Source organism: Lactuca saligna, chromosome 9, assembly GCF_052625555.1.
Source record: "Lactuca saligna cultivar CGN05327 chromosome 9, ASM5262555v1, whole genome shotgun sequence".
In the NCBI taxonomy this organism is placed as follows: domain Eukaryota; kingdom Viridiplantae; phylum Streptophyta; class Magnoliopsida; order Asterales; family Asteraceae; genus Lactuca; species Lactuca saligna.
Window position 1 is genome coordinate 194079137 of NC_136425.1, and position 19103 is coordinate 194098239.

The following is a 19103-nucleotide window of genomic DNA, read 5'->3' on the forward strand; positions in this document are numbered from 1 at the left end:
AACAAAGAGTCAACGACGATTCATGGCGAAGAAAGTTTGATGAATGATGACGAAACGGCGAAGTAATGCGGAGGGCCATTGCCGCGTGATGGAAAGGCAGAAAAAGGTCTGCGTGAGGGTAGTTATTGATAAGTTTAAAATAATAAAATACCAATAATATGTAAATATATTTCAAAGTAACACTAATCGATTAGTCAGTTGCTTTCTGCATCCCTCTTCTGATTTTTTATACAACTGAGGGACAGTATAATCCTAAAATAATCAATTTGACAACCATGTTACACGACACATGTGACCCGTATCTACATGGAATATATTTTAATAGTTGACTTCTGGTCAAATTAGCGAAGCTTCTTCCTGTTTCTTCGGTCATCTCCACCTTAACTGATCATCTTCAACTCTCTCCAGACCATCGTCGGGAATGCATTCTCATTTCTACGATCACAATTTCAGTTTCAAAGTTCATTAAGTCCAGACAAATTCAACTTCTCCAAGTTCATCAATGGCTGGTGGGTTATTTTTGGGGGCTGTACTAGGGGTCGCTGTTACTAAACTATCAGATGTCATCATAGACGTATTAAAGAAACCCTCGCAGTTTAGCTCCAAGCTCACTAAAATATGAGAAACTATCACGAGAATCAAGCCGATCTTTGTTGAAATCGAGAAACTAACTAAAGTATTGGATCGACCGAAACATGAAAATGATATGTTCATCGCTCAGATGGAAGGCGCAGAAGCCCTAATTCTGAAATGCAAGCGTGTCAAATGGAATTTATACAAGAGATACACTTACGCGTTGAAATTAGATGCTTTAAATAAATCGATGCTGGAATTCTTTCGGTTTGATGTTCAGTTGGTGATGGTACGAGATCAGAAAGTGATAATGAGTATGATGAAAGGGGATTCAAGTCGTTCATCTTGTAGGATTCCGTCGTTGAAGGGTTCTGTGATAGGATTCGAAGATCGAGTTAGAAAATTGAAGGAGATGGTCCTCAAAGATTCAGTCGGAGATGAATGTTCATTTGTAGTTGTTTCTGCTCCAGGAGGCTGTGGGAAGACTACGTTGGTAACTATGCTCTGCCATGATCCCGAAATTAAAGGTATTCAAACTCGTTTCATCCTTCGCTACCATCAGATCTTTCTGTTATTGATTACAGTTTTCTCGTTTGAACAGAAAATTTTGGTGGAAACATCTACTTCGCTACCATCTCAGACACCCCCAATTTAAAAATCGTCATAAAAAATTTACTGGAGAGAAAGGAAGCCGATTTTATTCACGATGATGATGCAATCAATCAATGGGGGAGCTTTTTAAGAGAAAATGGATCTGAAGTACTATTAGTTCTGGATGATGTATGGCCTGATTCCATTACCAACCTATCTGATTCGATTATTAACCGCTTCAAGTTCAATCTCAAAGGATACAAGATTCTGGCTACATCTAGAACCACTTTTACAGAATTCAATACATATCAATTGAAACTTTTGAACGAACAAGATGCCACCACACTGTTTAATTACTCTGCATTTTCAGAACATGTGAATAAATATATACCGAATGATCTTGTTGACAAGGTAGAATGAAACCTTTATTAAATAAAACTGAACTTTGTAGGATTCATATATCTTTTGGGAACTTCTAGCTAAGTAATATAAGCTTTTTGTAGTTGGTGAAGTGTTGCAAGAAACATCCACTAGCCCTTAGTGTGATTGGTGGTTTGCTAAAGGGTAAACCCCTTGTAAGTTGGTGTATCATGTTGAACAAACTATCTGATGGGCAGCAATCTGTTTTGGATTTGCATCAGTCTATAGAACATTGTCTAGCACGAAGTTTGGATGTGTTTGAAGAAGAATCTGTAATCAAGCAATGTTACATGGATTTGGGATTATTTCCTGAAGATGAGAAAATATCGGCTACAATGCTTATGGACATCTGGGTTCATTTATACAATCATGATGAACACGGATTTGCTACCATAAAACGTCTCTTAGAGCTCTCTTATAGAAACCTTGCAACTCTATTGCCAATTCGGTATTTGGCTTCTGAATTCAATTTAACATTAAGAAATAAACTTAATGGTTTGACAAATTTGAATAAATTTTCATTTGATTGTAGGATAGATTCGCCTATGATTGCCAATTATTGTGAGGAGAAAGCTGTTATACAACACGATTTGATGAGAATGCTAGCTATTCGTTTGAGCAACCAAGAGCCAATAGAGCATAGAAAGAGGTTAATCATAAATGCAAATGGACAAGACCTTCCCCAATTGCCTCATACTATCAATGCCACTATATTGTCCATTACCACTGGTTTGTTTTACCCCATTTCCCAAATTTATAACATGATATCTAGTTCGAAATTTCATTATTCATTCTTCTAATCCTATCATGCATACTATATGACGGCAGATGAAAGATTCTCTTTAAAATGGGACGACATTCGAGCCCCTGAAGTTGAAGTTTTCATATTGAACTTCATGTCAAAAGTATACCACTTACCACAATTCATACAAAGCATGAAGAAACTAAAGGTTCTAATCATAACAAACTACGGGTATAACTTCTCAGACCTTCAAAACTTCCCCTTGCCACAATCTTTATCCTATCTAACTACAATTAGGTTAGAACACGTCTCAATATCTTCAATCTCTACATCAATCCTAGGGTTAAAAAACTTGCAAAAAATGTCCGTGATCATGTGCAAAATAGGCGACAGTTTCAACGAATACATAACCAATAAGTTAACAACTACGCTTTCGGAGATTGATATAGACTCTTGCGATGATTTGATCACATTTCCTTCAATGCTTTGCAATACAATCAACCTTAGAAAACTAATCATTACCAATTGCCATGAATTGAGTTCGCTTACCGAAGGATTTCGGAATCTTAAAGAATTGCCTGAATCGATGAGAAACATGCATAAATTGAGGGTTATTGATCTATCTGACTGTTTGCATTTGAATAAGTTGCCATGGGAGATTGGTGAGTTGAGTAGTCTGGGGATGATTCATATGAGAGGTTGCACCGGGCTTCATGAGCTTCCATTGTCATTCAATGATTTAGGCTCACTTGAAGTTGTTTGTGATGAAGAAATAGCAATGTTATGGAGGGATTTCAAGGATGTGGAAGTACAATTGGTGGAAGAAGATAGAATTGCTACCCTTTCGAAGATTATCCTAAGAGATGTGCATGTTTAATCCGGTTTTAAGTTCAAGGCTTATAATCACATATTCACCTTATTTGCTAATATGATATATTGTGATTTACCTTCTCATATTTGCTATTAGTAGGGCATTCTTATGTTGGTTGTCTTCTCTATCTATTGAACTTTTAATGTATGTAAAATTTTGGATACATGTTTTCTTGATGTTTCGTGTAACCTATTTAACTATTCCCAATATTGGTATTGTACGTTTAGTTGGTTTTGCTTGTTTACCTAAATAAAATTTTGGATACATGTTTTCTTGATGGTATACCCAATATTAGCATGTTACATTACAAAATCTGACAAGTATATCAACGTAATTACAATTTAGATTATCTTGTTATATATATATATATATATATATATATATATATATATATATATATATATATATATATATATATATATATATATATATATATATATATATATATATATATATATATATATATATAGAAAAAGTACATTTACAGTTAAATTTAAAATACCAATGGAATAACATTTACATTTTGTCATCAGTCGTAGATAATTCATAAAAACCATAAATACAAGTAACGGTGGACGATTTACACAAAAGATCGTAGCTACATATATTTAAGGATCATACCCACCTACTTATGTTATTCTACTTTCATGTTTGAAATCTATATTCTTCTACCAATTGTATTTTCACGTTTATGAGATCGTTCCACAAGAAGGAGGTTTTTTTGTGGCAGAAAATTTCCAATTGGTGTAAACCCTTGACCAATGGTGGCAGATTAAGCACCCATCTCACCTATATGCTCCGGCAACTTATTTAGATTTAAACAGTTTGATAGATCAATAGCCTTTAATTTCTTCAGGTTTCTCGTCGATTCAGGCAAATCTATAAGATTCGAGCATGATGCAAGCCGCAAAACTAACAAATACCTCATGTTTCCAAAACCTTCAGAAAGTGAACTCAAGTTGAGGCAATTAATGATGTTGAGTTTCCTAAGGCGGATTAGATTGCATAACATTGCGGGAAATGTGATTAAATCATAACAAGAGTCGGATATCGATCTCCACAAGGCTTGGCAACTTGTTGTGTATATGCATTCGTTGAAACTGTTGCCTATTTTTGCACTTGATCAAGGACAATTTTCACAGTTGTGTGAACTCTATGATTGATGTACTAATTGAAGATATTGAAATGGCTAAATGACATAAAAAACACTCTTTTTACACAGAAATTCGATTTTGACATCGTGTTTTTTTTTTGTGTGTCAATTTTGACACTGTGTTTTCCAATTTGTTACAATTCTGACAACTTAACCGGTTAACCATGTTACATGCTGACGTGGCATGATTACGTGTCAGGTTTGATGACGTGGCATGCTAACATGATATGCTAACATGTCAAAATTAAATTTTTTTCTCACAAAAATACTAAGTTTTTATTTTTTTCGATTTTGACACTATGTTTATTTTTTTTTTCAACTTTGACACTATGTTTTTTGTTCCAAATCGAACATCATTTTTTCCAATTTTGTTCAATGTTGACAATTTTCTATTTGAAACCGTATAAATATTTTTTAATACATTTAAACCGTATAAATATGTTTTTTTTCATTTAAAAACCATAGTTTTGTATAAATACATATTAAATATTATTATTATTTTACACTCAAACCATATTTTTATGTATAAATATGTATCAGTTATATAAAAATTGTATTTTATATTAAATATGCAACTTTAAAATGTGTTTGAAGGTTTGGAGACGTGTAGTCGATCAAAACTTGGATATCAAGTTTTCAACCCATCAAACATTTACATCTTATTAGAAACTCATGGTTAGTTTGATTCTCATGATATAACTAATGCTTTGAATGTAAGAAAACAAAAACATCTTGTATTTAAATAAAAATGTGGTTTTTAAACGAAAAAAATATGTTTATACGGTTTAAAATGTAATTAAAAAAATATATTTATACGGTTTCAAATGAAAAATAGGCAAAATTGAACAAAATTTGATAAATGATGTTCGATTGGAACAAAAAAAACAAAGTGTCAAAATTGAAATAAAAAATTAAACTTAGTGTCAAAATCGAAAAAAATGAAAAATAGTGTTTTTTGTGGGAAAAAAAATCAATTTTGACACATCAGCATATCATGTCAGCATGTCACGTAATCAAAACTGACACGTCATCATGTAACCTGGTTAACTGGTCAAATGGTCAGAATTGTAACAAATTGAAAAACACAGTGTCAAAATCGAATTTCTATGTAAAAAAAGTGTTTTTTGTGCCATTTACCCTATTGAAATTTATGAAATTTGTTCCACAGGGTAGCAAGATTTTTGCCGAATCTTTGAGGATCATCACCCTTAAATCCGTTACTCGATCGTCAAATCCTATAACATCGCCGTTCACCGATGATATGCCACACAACCGACGACCTGATCCCCTTCGATCCTTCTCCTTTGCACACCTATCTCCACTTGCGGATCCTGTATATTCCTAAACATCAAAAACTGAACATCAGTCTGAAGGAATCTCAACATCGATGCATTTACCTCATCCATTTTAACGTGTGAATGTATTTCTTGTAAAAGTTCCACTTGATACGTATGCATTACAGAACCAGGTCTTCAGCGTGTCTCATAAGAGTGATGAACATCTCCTTTTCCGATTTCGGGCGATCTACTACTGCGGTTAGTTTCTCCATTTCATTAATCATCGGTTTAATTCTCGTGACAGTTTCTTCTAATCGAATCAGTTGGGATCTAAACTGTCAGGCTTTCTTACGTAGTGTATAATGGTATCTGATAGATTAGAAACAATGGATCCTAATCCAACTCCTAGTCTCCTACTAGTGCTGCATCAACCATTGATGAACTTGAAGAAGATGAAATTGTTTAGAGGAAATTAACGTTATAACTAAGATTGTGATCAGAGAATGCATTCCCCGAGTGGTGTACAGAGAGTTGAAGAAGGTGCGCGACTCTTTCTATTTTTGCGCTGACTTTCTATTTCTACGCTGACCTGTAACAACGTGAATTTTCAAAATAAAATTTTCATTTCTTAAAACATGTTTTCATCCAAAACAGGCCATAAAATCCAATGTATCATAATCATAATACAAAATATGTCAAATCCCAAGATCATAAAATAAATCTTCCGTCAGTGTGTACAAATCACGTCGGCGCCTTCCCATGGTCCTCGCTAGTACCAGAAACACATAACACAACAACTATAAGTATAAATGCTTAGTGAGTTTCCCCAAAATACTACTTACGCACATACGCCTTTCCAGGCCATGACCTTTCGGTCCATGTGTCTCAGGGGACTTCCGTCCCGACCCAGTAAACCTTCCGGTCATACCCGCGTCGACCTTCCGGTCCACATCACAATGCCTTCAGGCCCATAACATAATGTCTTCCGGCCCATATCAAGCATAGCATACATACCACATACAAACGGTTAACTTAATCACATACAATGCATATAACTCACAACATATCCGACCTTCCGGTCACACATAGATACCCTTCCGGGTACAGTATAGTGAGAAGACTCACCTCGTAGGAAGTCTAGAATCTCACGTGCTCGATTTCTCCGAATCTCGAAACGACGACCCAACCTCGCCTAATCACAACGAAATATCAATCTAATTAATATAGGCTTCCAAGACTAGGCTAAAACCTTTTCATTATCCCACAGAGGGGTAAAAGACCATTTCACCCCTCCTTGACTCAAAGTCCACATGTTGACCAAAACCCTAAAAGTCAACAAAACTCAACAGCCAACAGTACGTGGGGCGTACCAGCTTCTGTACACGGGGCGTACGTCGATGAACTACAATCGGGGGTCTCTACCCCTTACGTTGCGCGTACTGAGAGTTACGCCCAACGTAAGTCTCAGTTTCATCCATTCCATGGATTTTGGTCTTAAACGGTTAAGACACTCCTTCAACTTTCAGATCTGGCTCTCCTTAAGCCTCTAATCCCATAAAGTCAAAACCTTTAAGCCTTGGCATGGCTATAAAGGCTCATACACCCTCTAACACCTTTCTTTTCTCCTCCAAAGATCTAGATCTCATGCATGGCTCAATATTTTGTTGGATAAGGTGTCTAAGTCCATAACTATTTCTGGTATGTACTTGACCCGACCCGGCATGGTCTATCTGGGTTGCATGGCACCATGCAATTGGATAGACTAAATGAGAGAAATAACACTTGGAGATTATTAATATATTATAAGTTCTAATATATTAATAATATTATTTGATTAGTTTTATCAAGAATTAATTTAGAATTAATTATGTGATCAAAAGATAACTAATTAAATATATGGGTTGATTATGTAAATCATCCATATCTTGTATAGTGGGCTAAGAGGCTCCATGGATTATCAAGTTGGGTTCCACCCATAGGATGCTCCATGGGAGTTACAAACCCATGGGTCATGGAAATGAAGAGTCATGACACATTAGGGTTTAACCCTAGATGTGTCAACACTATATAAGAAACATATTCTCCACCAAAATCGGCTACACTAAGAAACAAGAGGGCTTGGCCGATTTTTGAGAAGTGTGTGTTCTCTCATAAGTTCTTCCAAGAGCATTTGGTGTTGTGTGAAGCATTTGAGGCATCACACTTGGGGTGCTAGGCTCACAAGGTTTCAAGGAACACAAACAACAACAAGGTAAGTTATTCTATCTATACTTTAAGTTAAAATTGTTCCCCATGTATGCTAGATAGGAATATAACCTTGGAATTCAACTTTGCATGATAATTAGACAAACATAGATCCAAGGTTATTAGGGTTGCATGTACACTTAGGAAGTGTTAGAATGCTCAAAACCCATTAGTGGTATCAGAGCCTAGGCTTGTTTGTTTTTTATTTGTGCTTAAAAGTTGAAAAAAAAAGTCGAAAATCTTGCTGTCTGCGAGTGGACTCGTCGAGTCTATAGGGGGGACTCGTCGAGTTCATGTGTATCTTCAACCAACTCGGCGAGTGAGTTCATGCACTCGGCGAGTAGGGTCGACTGATTGCAGAATTTCGATTTAGTTGCTGGAAATGAATTAGAAACATTACCCTAAACTGTTTTGGTAATTGAAAACTTGTTTTTGGTGGTGTAATGTCTTTGCTAATTCATTTACAACAACTAGTTATCAAAATTACAAAGTTTTAAGTGTAATTTATGAATGTGTTCATATTCATGTTCTTGTTCTTATGATGTTTTAGATGATCATAGGAATTATTTGTAACCTATGTGGTAGATTAATTCTTGATCATAATGTGTTTTAATGGAGTCCATAACTTATCCTCAAGTTATGGAAAACCAAGAGTCACACTTGAATTAAAACCATTAAAAGAACACAAGAGTTAGAAAAATGAAAAGTCTTCATTTTATTACTCTATTAAACTCATAAGTTACAAGAAATGAAAAGTTTTGAAAGTTACAAAACTTGCCCTCAAGTTTTGGAACAAGTAAAGTTAAGTTGAAACTTTAAGTTCCAACCCCTAGAATTTTAAAAGTTAAAATTCAACCCTTATACTTATATTATGATGATTTAATAATTATATATATATATATATATATATATATATATATATATATATATATATATATGTATATATATATATATGTATGTATGTATAAGAATAAAGTCGTCTTACCGCTAGTACGCCTCATTCACGAAGCCGGTCTATAAGGTGGGTATAAGGTTGTTGCCTATAAAATGGTGACTTAATGGGTGTCTACTCTCACCCACCACTTGCTTGACTGGTGGAGGGTCGTTAGCCGAACGGGTAAGACAAGGACTTATAAACTCTCATTCAAAGTATGATGAATATTATAAAGTAACTAAATGTTTTATTAAATTCCCAATCTTAGTTACTTTAGGAAAATGTGAATAAGGTGCTAATCCATGAAATTACACTTTACACTTTGTCTAAGTCGTTGGTGGAGCGTGTGTGGTTAATCGGCACACTAACTTGGACTAAACAAGGTAGGTAAAGGGTGACTTAAGGTTTATTATAGTATCGGTGGAGCATGTGTGGTTTACCGGCACATCGATTGAGTGATAAACTTTAAGGGTACCAAGTGATTTGCATGGTTACTTCACACCTCGTTTTGTGATCCTCGGTATCCCAGTCACAAAACTTGGAGGGCACTCTCGAGATTGAAACATGCCTTTGAAAAGTTCATTGAATCTCAAAGAATCTAGGAATTTCTAAAAACCAATAAAACCTAATATCTAATATTTCGGTTTTCGTGGTGGAAATTGGTGAATCGTCATTCACCTACCTTTCAAATATGGTATAGCTTAGATTACGGCATACCTCTTCTAAGTTATATTATATTGTGATTGGATCCTAGCCTTAATATTACATTTGGGTGTTTTATTAAGGACTCTCTTAAATCTATACTAAACTTGTTCTCCTCTTTCAGATGTCTTCAAATAATGCTTCTCGCTCGAATCCTAATGGCTCCTTTACTCTTATGAGTTTGTGTGGGAAAGTCACCTTCGATGGATCCAACTTCAATGAATGGATCAGAAACATCAGGATGATTACTCGCTACGAGGACAAAGAATATGTCCTTGACAAGGAGCTTAAGGAGATTGATGAGACCACTGCAACCCCACAGGAGATCGCTGACTTTCAGGCACATGAAAGGGATGCTATGAAAGTAGCATGCATCATGATGGCCACAATGACAGCAGAACTCCAAAAGTCTTATGAGGATTTCTACCCTTATGAAATGCACCAAGATTTGATGGAAAGATACCATCAAAGTGCACGGCAAGAGAGGTACGAAATCATCTGCTCCATGATAACAACCATGATGAAGGACGAGGATTCCGTCACGAGCCACATGCAGAAAATGCAAAGATATGTGGATCGATTGCTGAAGCTTAATGTGAACTTCCCTGAGGAGCTTGCAATAGATATAATTTTGCGCTCCCTACCATCGTGCTATGATCAATTCCGCATGACATATCACATGAATAAGGAAGAGGTCACACTCAGCAAACTTCAGGGACTTCTCAAGACTGCAGAATCAGGTCTTAAGGGGAAGTCGGTTGCTATCACTCCTACTCCAAACTCAACTCCGGTTTTGGCAATCGGGAAAAGTCGAGGGAGGAAGAGAAAGAGATCTTCGAAGGGTACCAAGGCTCGGACCCTTGATGGCTCTTCTTCAAGTGGAACCAAGAAAGGTTTCATTACTCCTTCTTCTGACCCAAAAGAGGCTGAATGCTTCTATTGCCATGAAAAAGCTCATTGGAAGCGGAATTGCCCAAAGTACCAACAGGATGTGAAGGATGGGAAAGTCAAACCCAACCATGCAGGTATTTACACTATCATTTCTAATAACTCACCCCATTCGAAATCTTGGGTCCTTGATACCGGTTGTGGTATTCATATTTGTTGTGACTTGCAGGGACTAAGAAAAAGTGAGGATGTGGAGCAAGGAAGAATAAACTTGATCATGGGGAACAGAAAAGCTTCACCTGTCACTAAGATTGGAGTTTATACTTTATCGCTAAGTAGTGGGTTTAGTTTAGATTTGAATAAATGTTGTTACTCGCCAGGAATGGCAAGAAATATTATTTCCTTTCATGCTTTGTACAAACAAGGGTTTACCTTTTCGTTTAATAATGAATTTGGTTCTATTGATGCTTTCTTTAATAATGTTCTTTATTTTAAATCATTACCTTGTGATGGTGTGTATGAAGCTGTATCTGTTGTAGATAACTCAGGAAATAATGTTTTGTGTATTGATTCTACTAATAATAATAACTTGGATAAAGCATCATTATGGCATTGTCGTCTTGGACATATAAGCAAGAAACGCATAGGCCAACTCCAAAAGGATGGAGTCTTGGAGTCGTTTGACCTAAAGTCGGATGATAGTTGCGAATCATGCTTACTTGGAAAAATGACAAAGTCACCCTTCACAGGCTCGTGTGAAAGAGGTGAAGGTTTGTTGGACCTTATACACACGGATGTGTGTGGACCATTTAAACATGCCACAAGGGATGCTAATCGTTACTATTTGACTTTTACTGATGATTACAGTAGATATGGATATGTCTACTTAATCAAGCATAAGTCAGAGACTTTCGAGAAGTTTAAGGAATTTAAACAGGAAGTCGAGAATCAATTGGGCAGGAACATTAAGATGCTTCGATCCGATCGGGGTGGTGAGTATCTTAGTTCAGAGTTCCTCGACTATCTAAGGGAATGTGGGATTGTCTCACAAATGACACCTCCCAGGACACCACAGTTGAATGGTGTGGCTGAGAGGCGTAATCGAACCTTGTTGGACATGGTTCGTTCCATGATGAGTCGAGCTTCGCTACCAATCTCATTCTGGGGGTATGCCTTAGAGACTGCCGCCCATATCCTTAATCTAGTCCCTACAAATAAAGTTGCCAAAACTCCTCATGAGATGTGGAATGGTAAAGTACCTAAACTAGACCACATCAAGATTTGGGGTTGCGAGGCTTTCGTGAGACGCGAGACTCATGATAAGCTCGAACCCCGAAGCGAGAGGTGTATTTTCATCGGCTACCCACAGCAATCCTTTGGTTACCTCTTCTACAGACCTAGTGACAATGTGGTCTTTATAGCAAGAAGAGGAGTCTTTCGAGAAAGAGAGTTTATAAGCCAAGGAGACAGTGGGAGGCAAATTGATCTTGAAGAAATTCAAGAGTCAAGTGGTGAAGGAACTTCAAACTCTAGCCCTCAACTTGAGGAGGAAACTCCTGTTGAGCCAATTGACGAATCTGTACCTCTGAGGCGTTCCACGAGAGTTAGGAGTGCACCTGAGCATTACTATGGATTCCATATTACTGCAGAAGGTGAGACACTTATTAGTGATGGAACACTAGTAAGTCAAGATGACCCTAACAGCTACGAAGAAGCCATAGCAGGCCCCGAGTCTGCTAAATGGAAAGAGGCTATGGATAGAGAGATACAATCCATGTATGACAATCAAGTTTGGAACTTGGTTGAGAATGTACCAGGTCGAAAGACTGTAGGGTGCAAATGGGTCTTCAAGAAGAAGACCGACATGGATGGTAAAGTACACACTTATAAGGCTAGACTGGTTGCAAAGGGCTTCTCTCAAATTCCTGGAGTGGATTATGATGAGACCTTTTCTCCGGTAGCCAAGATTAAGTCTATTCGGGTTCTGTTAGCCATAGCCGCATTTCATGACTATGAAATTTGGCAAATGGATGTCAAAACCGCTTTCCTTAATGGAAAGTTGGCTGAAGATGTTTACATGAGTCAGCCAGAGGGTTTTGTCAGCAACGAGTACCCCAATAGAGTGTGTAAGCTTGAGAAATCCATTTATGGGTTAAAGCAAGCACCTCGCAGATGGAATCTTTGCTTTGATGAAAAGGTCAAGGAATTTGGCTTTTCTAGGAGTGAAGATGAATCTTGTGTGTATGTCAAGGCTAGTGGGAGTATAGTTAGCTTTTTGGTATTGTAAGTGGATGACATACTACTCATAGGAAACGACATTCCAACCCTGCAGGAAGTAAAGTCCTGGCTTGGGAAGTGTTTCGCTATGAAGGACCTTGGTGAAGCTGCCTATATTTTAGGGATAAGGATCTTGAGAGATCGGAGTAAAAGACTAATTGGACTTAGTCAAAGTACCTACTTGGATAAGGTGCTGAAGAGATTCAGCATGCAAGACTCCAAGAAAGGAGAATTGCCCATCCAGAGTAACGCCAAACTGAGTAAGACACAAAGCCCTAGTACTGAGGCTGAGATAGCACAAATGAGTCGAATACCTTACGCTTCGGCTGTAGGATCGATCATGTATGCTATGATGTGTACTCGACCTGATGTAGCTTTTGCCCTGAGCATGGTTAGCAGGTTTCAGGGGAACCCTGGCAAGGCACACTGGACTGCGGTAAAGAATATTCTCAAGTACCTACGAAGGACTAAGGACTGGGTCCTTACCCTCAGTGGGAGTGATGACTTGAGAGTTGTAGGGTATAGTGATGCTAGCTTCAAGACTGATAGGGATAATTTCCGCTCTCAGTCGGGCTGGGTCTTTACCCTAAATGGAGGAGCAATTTCTTGGAAGAGTTCCAAGCAAGAGACAGTGGCAGATTCTACTTGTGAATCAGAGTATATTGCAGCTAGCGAGGTGGCAAAGGAGGCATTGTGGCTGAGGAACTTCATTGGAGACATTGGAGTTGTACCAGCTATTAAAGAGCCAATGGAAAATTTCTGTGATAGTGAAAGTGCTGTTACCTTAGCAAAGGAACCAAGGGATCACGGGAGATCCAGACACATCGACAGAAAATACCATTTCATCAGACATCGGATCGAAGAAGGACTCCTCGTGGCAAAGAGGGTATCATCAGATGAGAATCCGGCAGATCCCCTCACGAAGGGACTGACTCGGGTTAAGCATCTCCAACATGCTCGAAGCATCAGGTTAAAGGATGATATTAGATTTAGTAGTTAGATAACCTCGAAATTTGTAAAGTGTAATTGACATCTGATGATGAATAAAAATGTTTTATTTATGAGTAAAATGTTGCTATCTCATGTCGATCGTTTACTATATTTCTTTTGCGTGTTTTGACTTCCAGGATAATTTTGTTTGGTATAACATATTATTCAAACCTCCACAGTCGGTCATATGTCGGAAGTAGGTATGAATCAAGACTGTCATGGTTGGTTGTAGAGGTCTTGGACAAGGCTACAACAATCATGAGTGCTCATAAGTTCTGAGCATTGGACTCAACCCACGCTCACTGGAATCACTTCATGGAATTCTATCTCGAGTTATCGTGAGACGGTAATATCGTATAAGTCTTCAAACCTAGAGATATGATTTGTTACTTACAAGTTGGTTATGCATTGATTGTACGAAAATGCATTGGTAACTCGATGTTATAAATCGTGCTCTTGTGTGTAATTCAATGAGTGGTAGAACAAACATATGAGTCGAAGTTTATCTGTTCCTTCTTGGATTAGAAACTGATATCTGGGCCCCTCGATGATTTTGTTTTGACCCATGTACCGGGCCCGGTCAGAACTAAATTGATGTGTTCAATGAAGTTCTTTGTCAAACAAATCGGAAATCGGGAAACAAACTGTTGGACAATAAGTAAGACGTTGTTCCGTGTATTTGTCCGACTGATATCTAGAACAGAGGATTATATGATCACTTATCTTAAATGGCGTACCATCATCTTCTCAGTTCCGAGAAACCTTGTAAAGAGCTACGATTGCCGATCGGTTCCTGAACTATTTCTGGTATGTACTTGACCCGACCCGGCATGGTCCATTTGGGTTGCATGGCACCATGCAATTGGATAGACTAAATGAGAGAAATAACACTTGGAGATTATTAATATATTATAAGTTCTAATATATTAATAATATTATTTGATTAGTTTTATCAAGAATTAATTTAGAATTAATTATGTGATCAAAAGATAACTAATTAAATATATGGGTTGATTATGTAAATCATCCATATCTTGTATAGTGGGCTAAGAGGCTCCATGGATTATCAAGTTGGGTTCCACCCATAGGATGCTCCATGGGAGTTACAAACCCATGGGTCATGGAAATGAAGAGTCATGACACATTAGGGTTTAACCCTAGATGTGTCAACACTATATAAGAAACATATTCTCCACCAAAATCGGCTACACTAAGAAACAAGAGGGCTTGGCCAATTTTTGAGAAGTGTGTGTTCTCTCATAAGTTCTTCCAAGAGCATTTGGTGTTGTGTGAAGCATTTGAGGCATCACACTTGGGGTGCTAGGCTCACAAGGTTTCAAGGAACACAAACAACAACAAGGTAAGTTATTCTATCTATACTTTAAGTTAAAATTGTTCCCCATGTATGCTAGATAGGAATATAACCTTGGAATTCAACTTTGCATGATAATTAGACAAACATAGATCCAAGGTTATTAGGGTTGCATGTACACTTAGGAAGTGTTAGAATGCTCAAAACCCATCATATTTACGTCAAAGATTACATTTTTATGAACATACAACTCAAATAGACCTGGAATATGATAGATCTAGGCTAATGGAGACTACTTGCTCATAAAGTCTCCATCTTGGGACCAAAAACCCTAGAACTTGGTCCAAGAAGTACACCAATAGAACTACAAGGCAAGATCTGAACTTTTTACCTCAGGAAGAAGCTCCAACCTTTGTTATCCTCGGATCTACACTTGTCCACCAACTTCTAGCCTCCACAATGGACTCCTCTTCTCTTTTGCTACCTTGAAATGACACCTTGAAGCTTAGAACACTCACACCCAACCTAAAACGAAGGAAAAGATCTCTTGGGGTTTCTTTCTGAAGGATGGTGGCTGAGGGACAAGGCCATCTCATTCCTTTTATAGCCCTCAAGCCATATTAGGGTTTTGGGTCTGGACCGGTTACGCCCGACGTAACCTTAGGTACGCCCAGCGTACCCGGGTGACAACGCATTTCAATTAAGCGCGCGAGTACGCGTAGCATGCTCTTTGTACGCCCAACGTACTCGCCCAACACAAAGGGCCAAAAATGACAATTATGAAAAGATGAAGGCTAAATGGTTGTACCTGAATTTCTGGCTGTTACATGACCGAAGCAGGGAAGAAGCTTACCCATGCTTAATTATAGTACAAATTACACAAATGGTCCCTGTGGTTTGGGATAGTTTACATGGTTGGTCCCTAACCATTTTTTTTAAACTCCACTATCCTTATGATTTGGTTTTGTTTCGAATTTGGTCCTTATAATAAGACATAAACTATTTTTTCTTTAATAATATAATTTTATTTTGTTATTCTTTATTTATTATTCTAGTTTTTATCAAACAAAGTAAATTATTGATATACTGTTTGAAGGGGACCCACCCCACCTTAATCATCTCCATCTTTCTTTCCCTAAATAGATGAACTCAGTTCCCGATAGCACAACAACTTCAGTCATCATCTTCGTTAAAGACCAATGGGTTTCTAGCCTAACTGTATAAAATGAAAATGGTGCCCTTCCTCTTTGAGGTTGAGGGTCCATGTCACGTCGTTGGCATATGTGAAATTAGGTGTTATTAGTTTAGAAGTAAATTATATTTTCAGGTAAAAAAAATATCCATTAAAGATCCACTACCATAGGGAATCGCCTCAAAATCAACACAAAGTTACCTAAATGTTCAAAATGGAACCTGCAACTTATATATAAAACTAAAATTCAATCTGCAACACAAATCTAAAAACGAAATTCAAAGTTGAACATCAAATCCATAACCAAAATCACCTACGACTCAAATCCAAATCCAAAATTGCACTAGAAACTCAAAGTCAAATCCAAATCCAAAGCTCCTAAGTCAAAAAACGTAGATGCAACCCCAGATGCAAAAACCCTAAATATAAACCGAGAAAAATCGATTAACAAGAAAAATAAACTAGGGGAATCGACATGAGAGACCAGATTAGACCAATCAGACTCGATTACGTCTTGGTTTTCCTAACCAGTTTCAACCAAAAAATTACTAATGATAACCAGGTCATCACACTTGTAGATGACACCTATTTTCTGGTTACACCATCGTTAATTGGAACACCCTTTCCACGGACCTCGATCGTGGATCGAGAACTGAGTTTATGAAGTCCAGTTTAATCGTATTTGTCCTTATCTACATCTCCATATCTATCTACACCAAAAGTGAAACCTCTCCCCCCCCCCCTAACCGCATCTCCTCGTAATAAATTTGGGCCATTTTAACGATTTATGGAATAACAGGTAAATAAATTAACAATAAGATAGGATAAGGGTAATATATTCAGTTAATGTCTAACAGGGACCATATCTAAAACAAAACCAAATCATGGGGATTGTATGAGTTTTAAAAAAAAGTTAAGGATCAAGTGTAGACTATCCCAAACCACATGGACCATCCCTATAATTTGTCCTTAATTATATATTGTAGAGTAAGTTATATATATATATATATATATATATATATATATATATATATATATATATATATATATATATATATATATATATACCTCAATTCACACTATTGGTCATATTTTGGATTTCATATTGAAGTATGATAAATGCACTAGTTTTGAATTTATAAATTATAATTTATCTCATCTAGTTGTTACACACTAGGCAGTGTACCTAATTGTGAAATAATATAGTTATAGTAAGAAAATATATCGAACACAAAGGGAATGGGTATGATTTGAGAACAGATAAATACTATTAATTAAACTAAAGACAAATAAAGTAAAGTCGGGGCTTTGTTAAAACATCAATTTAACTAACAAACAAAGAATGACTTTAAACCAGTATTTTAAAGGTATTTTCACTTAGATTCGAATTCCTCCTTTTTCCTACAATTGAATATTGAGAAGCACAATGGATTTATCTCATCAATTAACGGTTTATAATATGATTAACTATCTTGGTCCAATTAATTAATAGTATTAATTATAAAAACTGTTAACTCAATTATCATGCAATTAACTAAATGTTCGAATTATGAAAGAGTTGATCTAGTGATTAGTCTTAATGGTCATGAAAACTAGTCTATGCATAGAATGGTCATCTAATGCAAGTCTTACACATTATTGTTCATAATAGTATTATTTAACATGAGAACCTCACTTTTTGTTAATTTTGTCAAAAATAGCCCTTTTATGCAAAGTTCTTAGTTTTAAGTAACTTGTATGTATTTTAAAATCATTTCCTTGTAAGATAAGTTGAAATGAGTGTTATGTTCTACAAGTAGCATCATCTTTTAGTAGATCTTTAGGTTCATGGAGTTTATAACACATAATCACATATATAACATGAAAAACACACAAAATCATGCATACACACATAGATCTACACAAAAAAACTTGTATTCTCCCCCAAACCAAAGTAAAAACTGAAAATAAGGGGTATGAACTCAATTTTGTTGGATGATTTCAGTTTGATGAAGAGTTTGAAGGAGATTTTGGCCCTAGATGTTTCCTTGAGGAGATTTTCAAGATATATGATCATAAAATGACATGTTAGGAGAAGTAAGTTTAACATGAACATGAAGTTGAACCTCTTGAGTGGAAGTAGCTTACCAAGATAAGTGGATTTTAGATGAAGTACTCTTGAACTCACACACTAGCTCACACGAATATTGAAGAGGGAAGGGGAGGATTTTCTTGAAGTTCTTGGAGGAATATGAGAGGAATTATAGTATGTGTTTCAGGTTGAAATGAGAATGGTGGTGGGTTGTGATTCTCGGCCGAAAATAGAGAAGAAGGAGGAGAGAGGATCAAGTGGTTAATACATGATGGTTTAGAGAGTAGATGCTTAGTTATATGTGAGTTACTTTACCTAGATTACCACTAAGTAAAGATGAGGTGTGTCAAAGTCTTGCATCATATAAACTTTTTTTTTCTTTTTATATCACAAAACCGAGAAAGGAAAAAGGAATGAAAGAGTTTGGGCCTTTTCTTGATTTGGTTCGAAATTATGAGGCCTAAGTTGAAGGTTTTCGGCCCATTGGGCCCTTCTTGAGGGTTCACGGCCCAAGTGTGGTGAAAGGATTGGGTTTACGACCCAATTTCGATGAAGAGTTAGGTTCACGGCCCATCATGGTTCATTAGAATGGTTCATGGCACATCATGGCCCATGATAAATAAGTGAGTTATTTAAGGCCCAACATGGCCCAATTGCTATGGTTTGACGAATGTGGGCCTAACTAGAGACTAAATGGGTTTTACTGGCCAAAATCATCAAATAGAAGGTTTACTGGCCTATTAGGCCCAATAAGAGGATCCTAGTCCATACTAAATTTGAACTAGGATATTTAGGGTTTCAGATCCATAGTTAAGTACATGAGATGCATTGTATTAGGTTTTAAACTTCACTTGGGAGTTTTGATT

At 36.8% G+C, this 19103-nt stretch overlaps 1 protein-coding gene across 1 annotated transcript; it reads left to right on the forward strand.

The window, feature by feature from the left end:
* Positions 1-258: 258 nt before the first annotated feature.
* On the forward strand, positions 259-3461 carry LOC145017286 (putative disease resistance protein At5g66900). Its single transcript, XM_078975344.1, has 5 exons — positions 259-1100; positions 1175-1575; positions 1668-2032; positions 2117-2313; positions 2413-3461. The coding sequence occupies exons 1-5, from the start codon at positions 707-709 to the stop codon at positions 3201-3203; spliced, it is 2148 nt and encodes a 715-aa protein (XP_078831470.1). The 5' UTR covers positions 259-706; the 3' UTR covers positions 3204-3461.
* The last annotated feature ends 15642 nt before the right edge of the window (positions 3462-19103 follow it).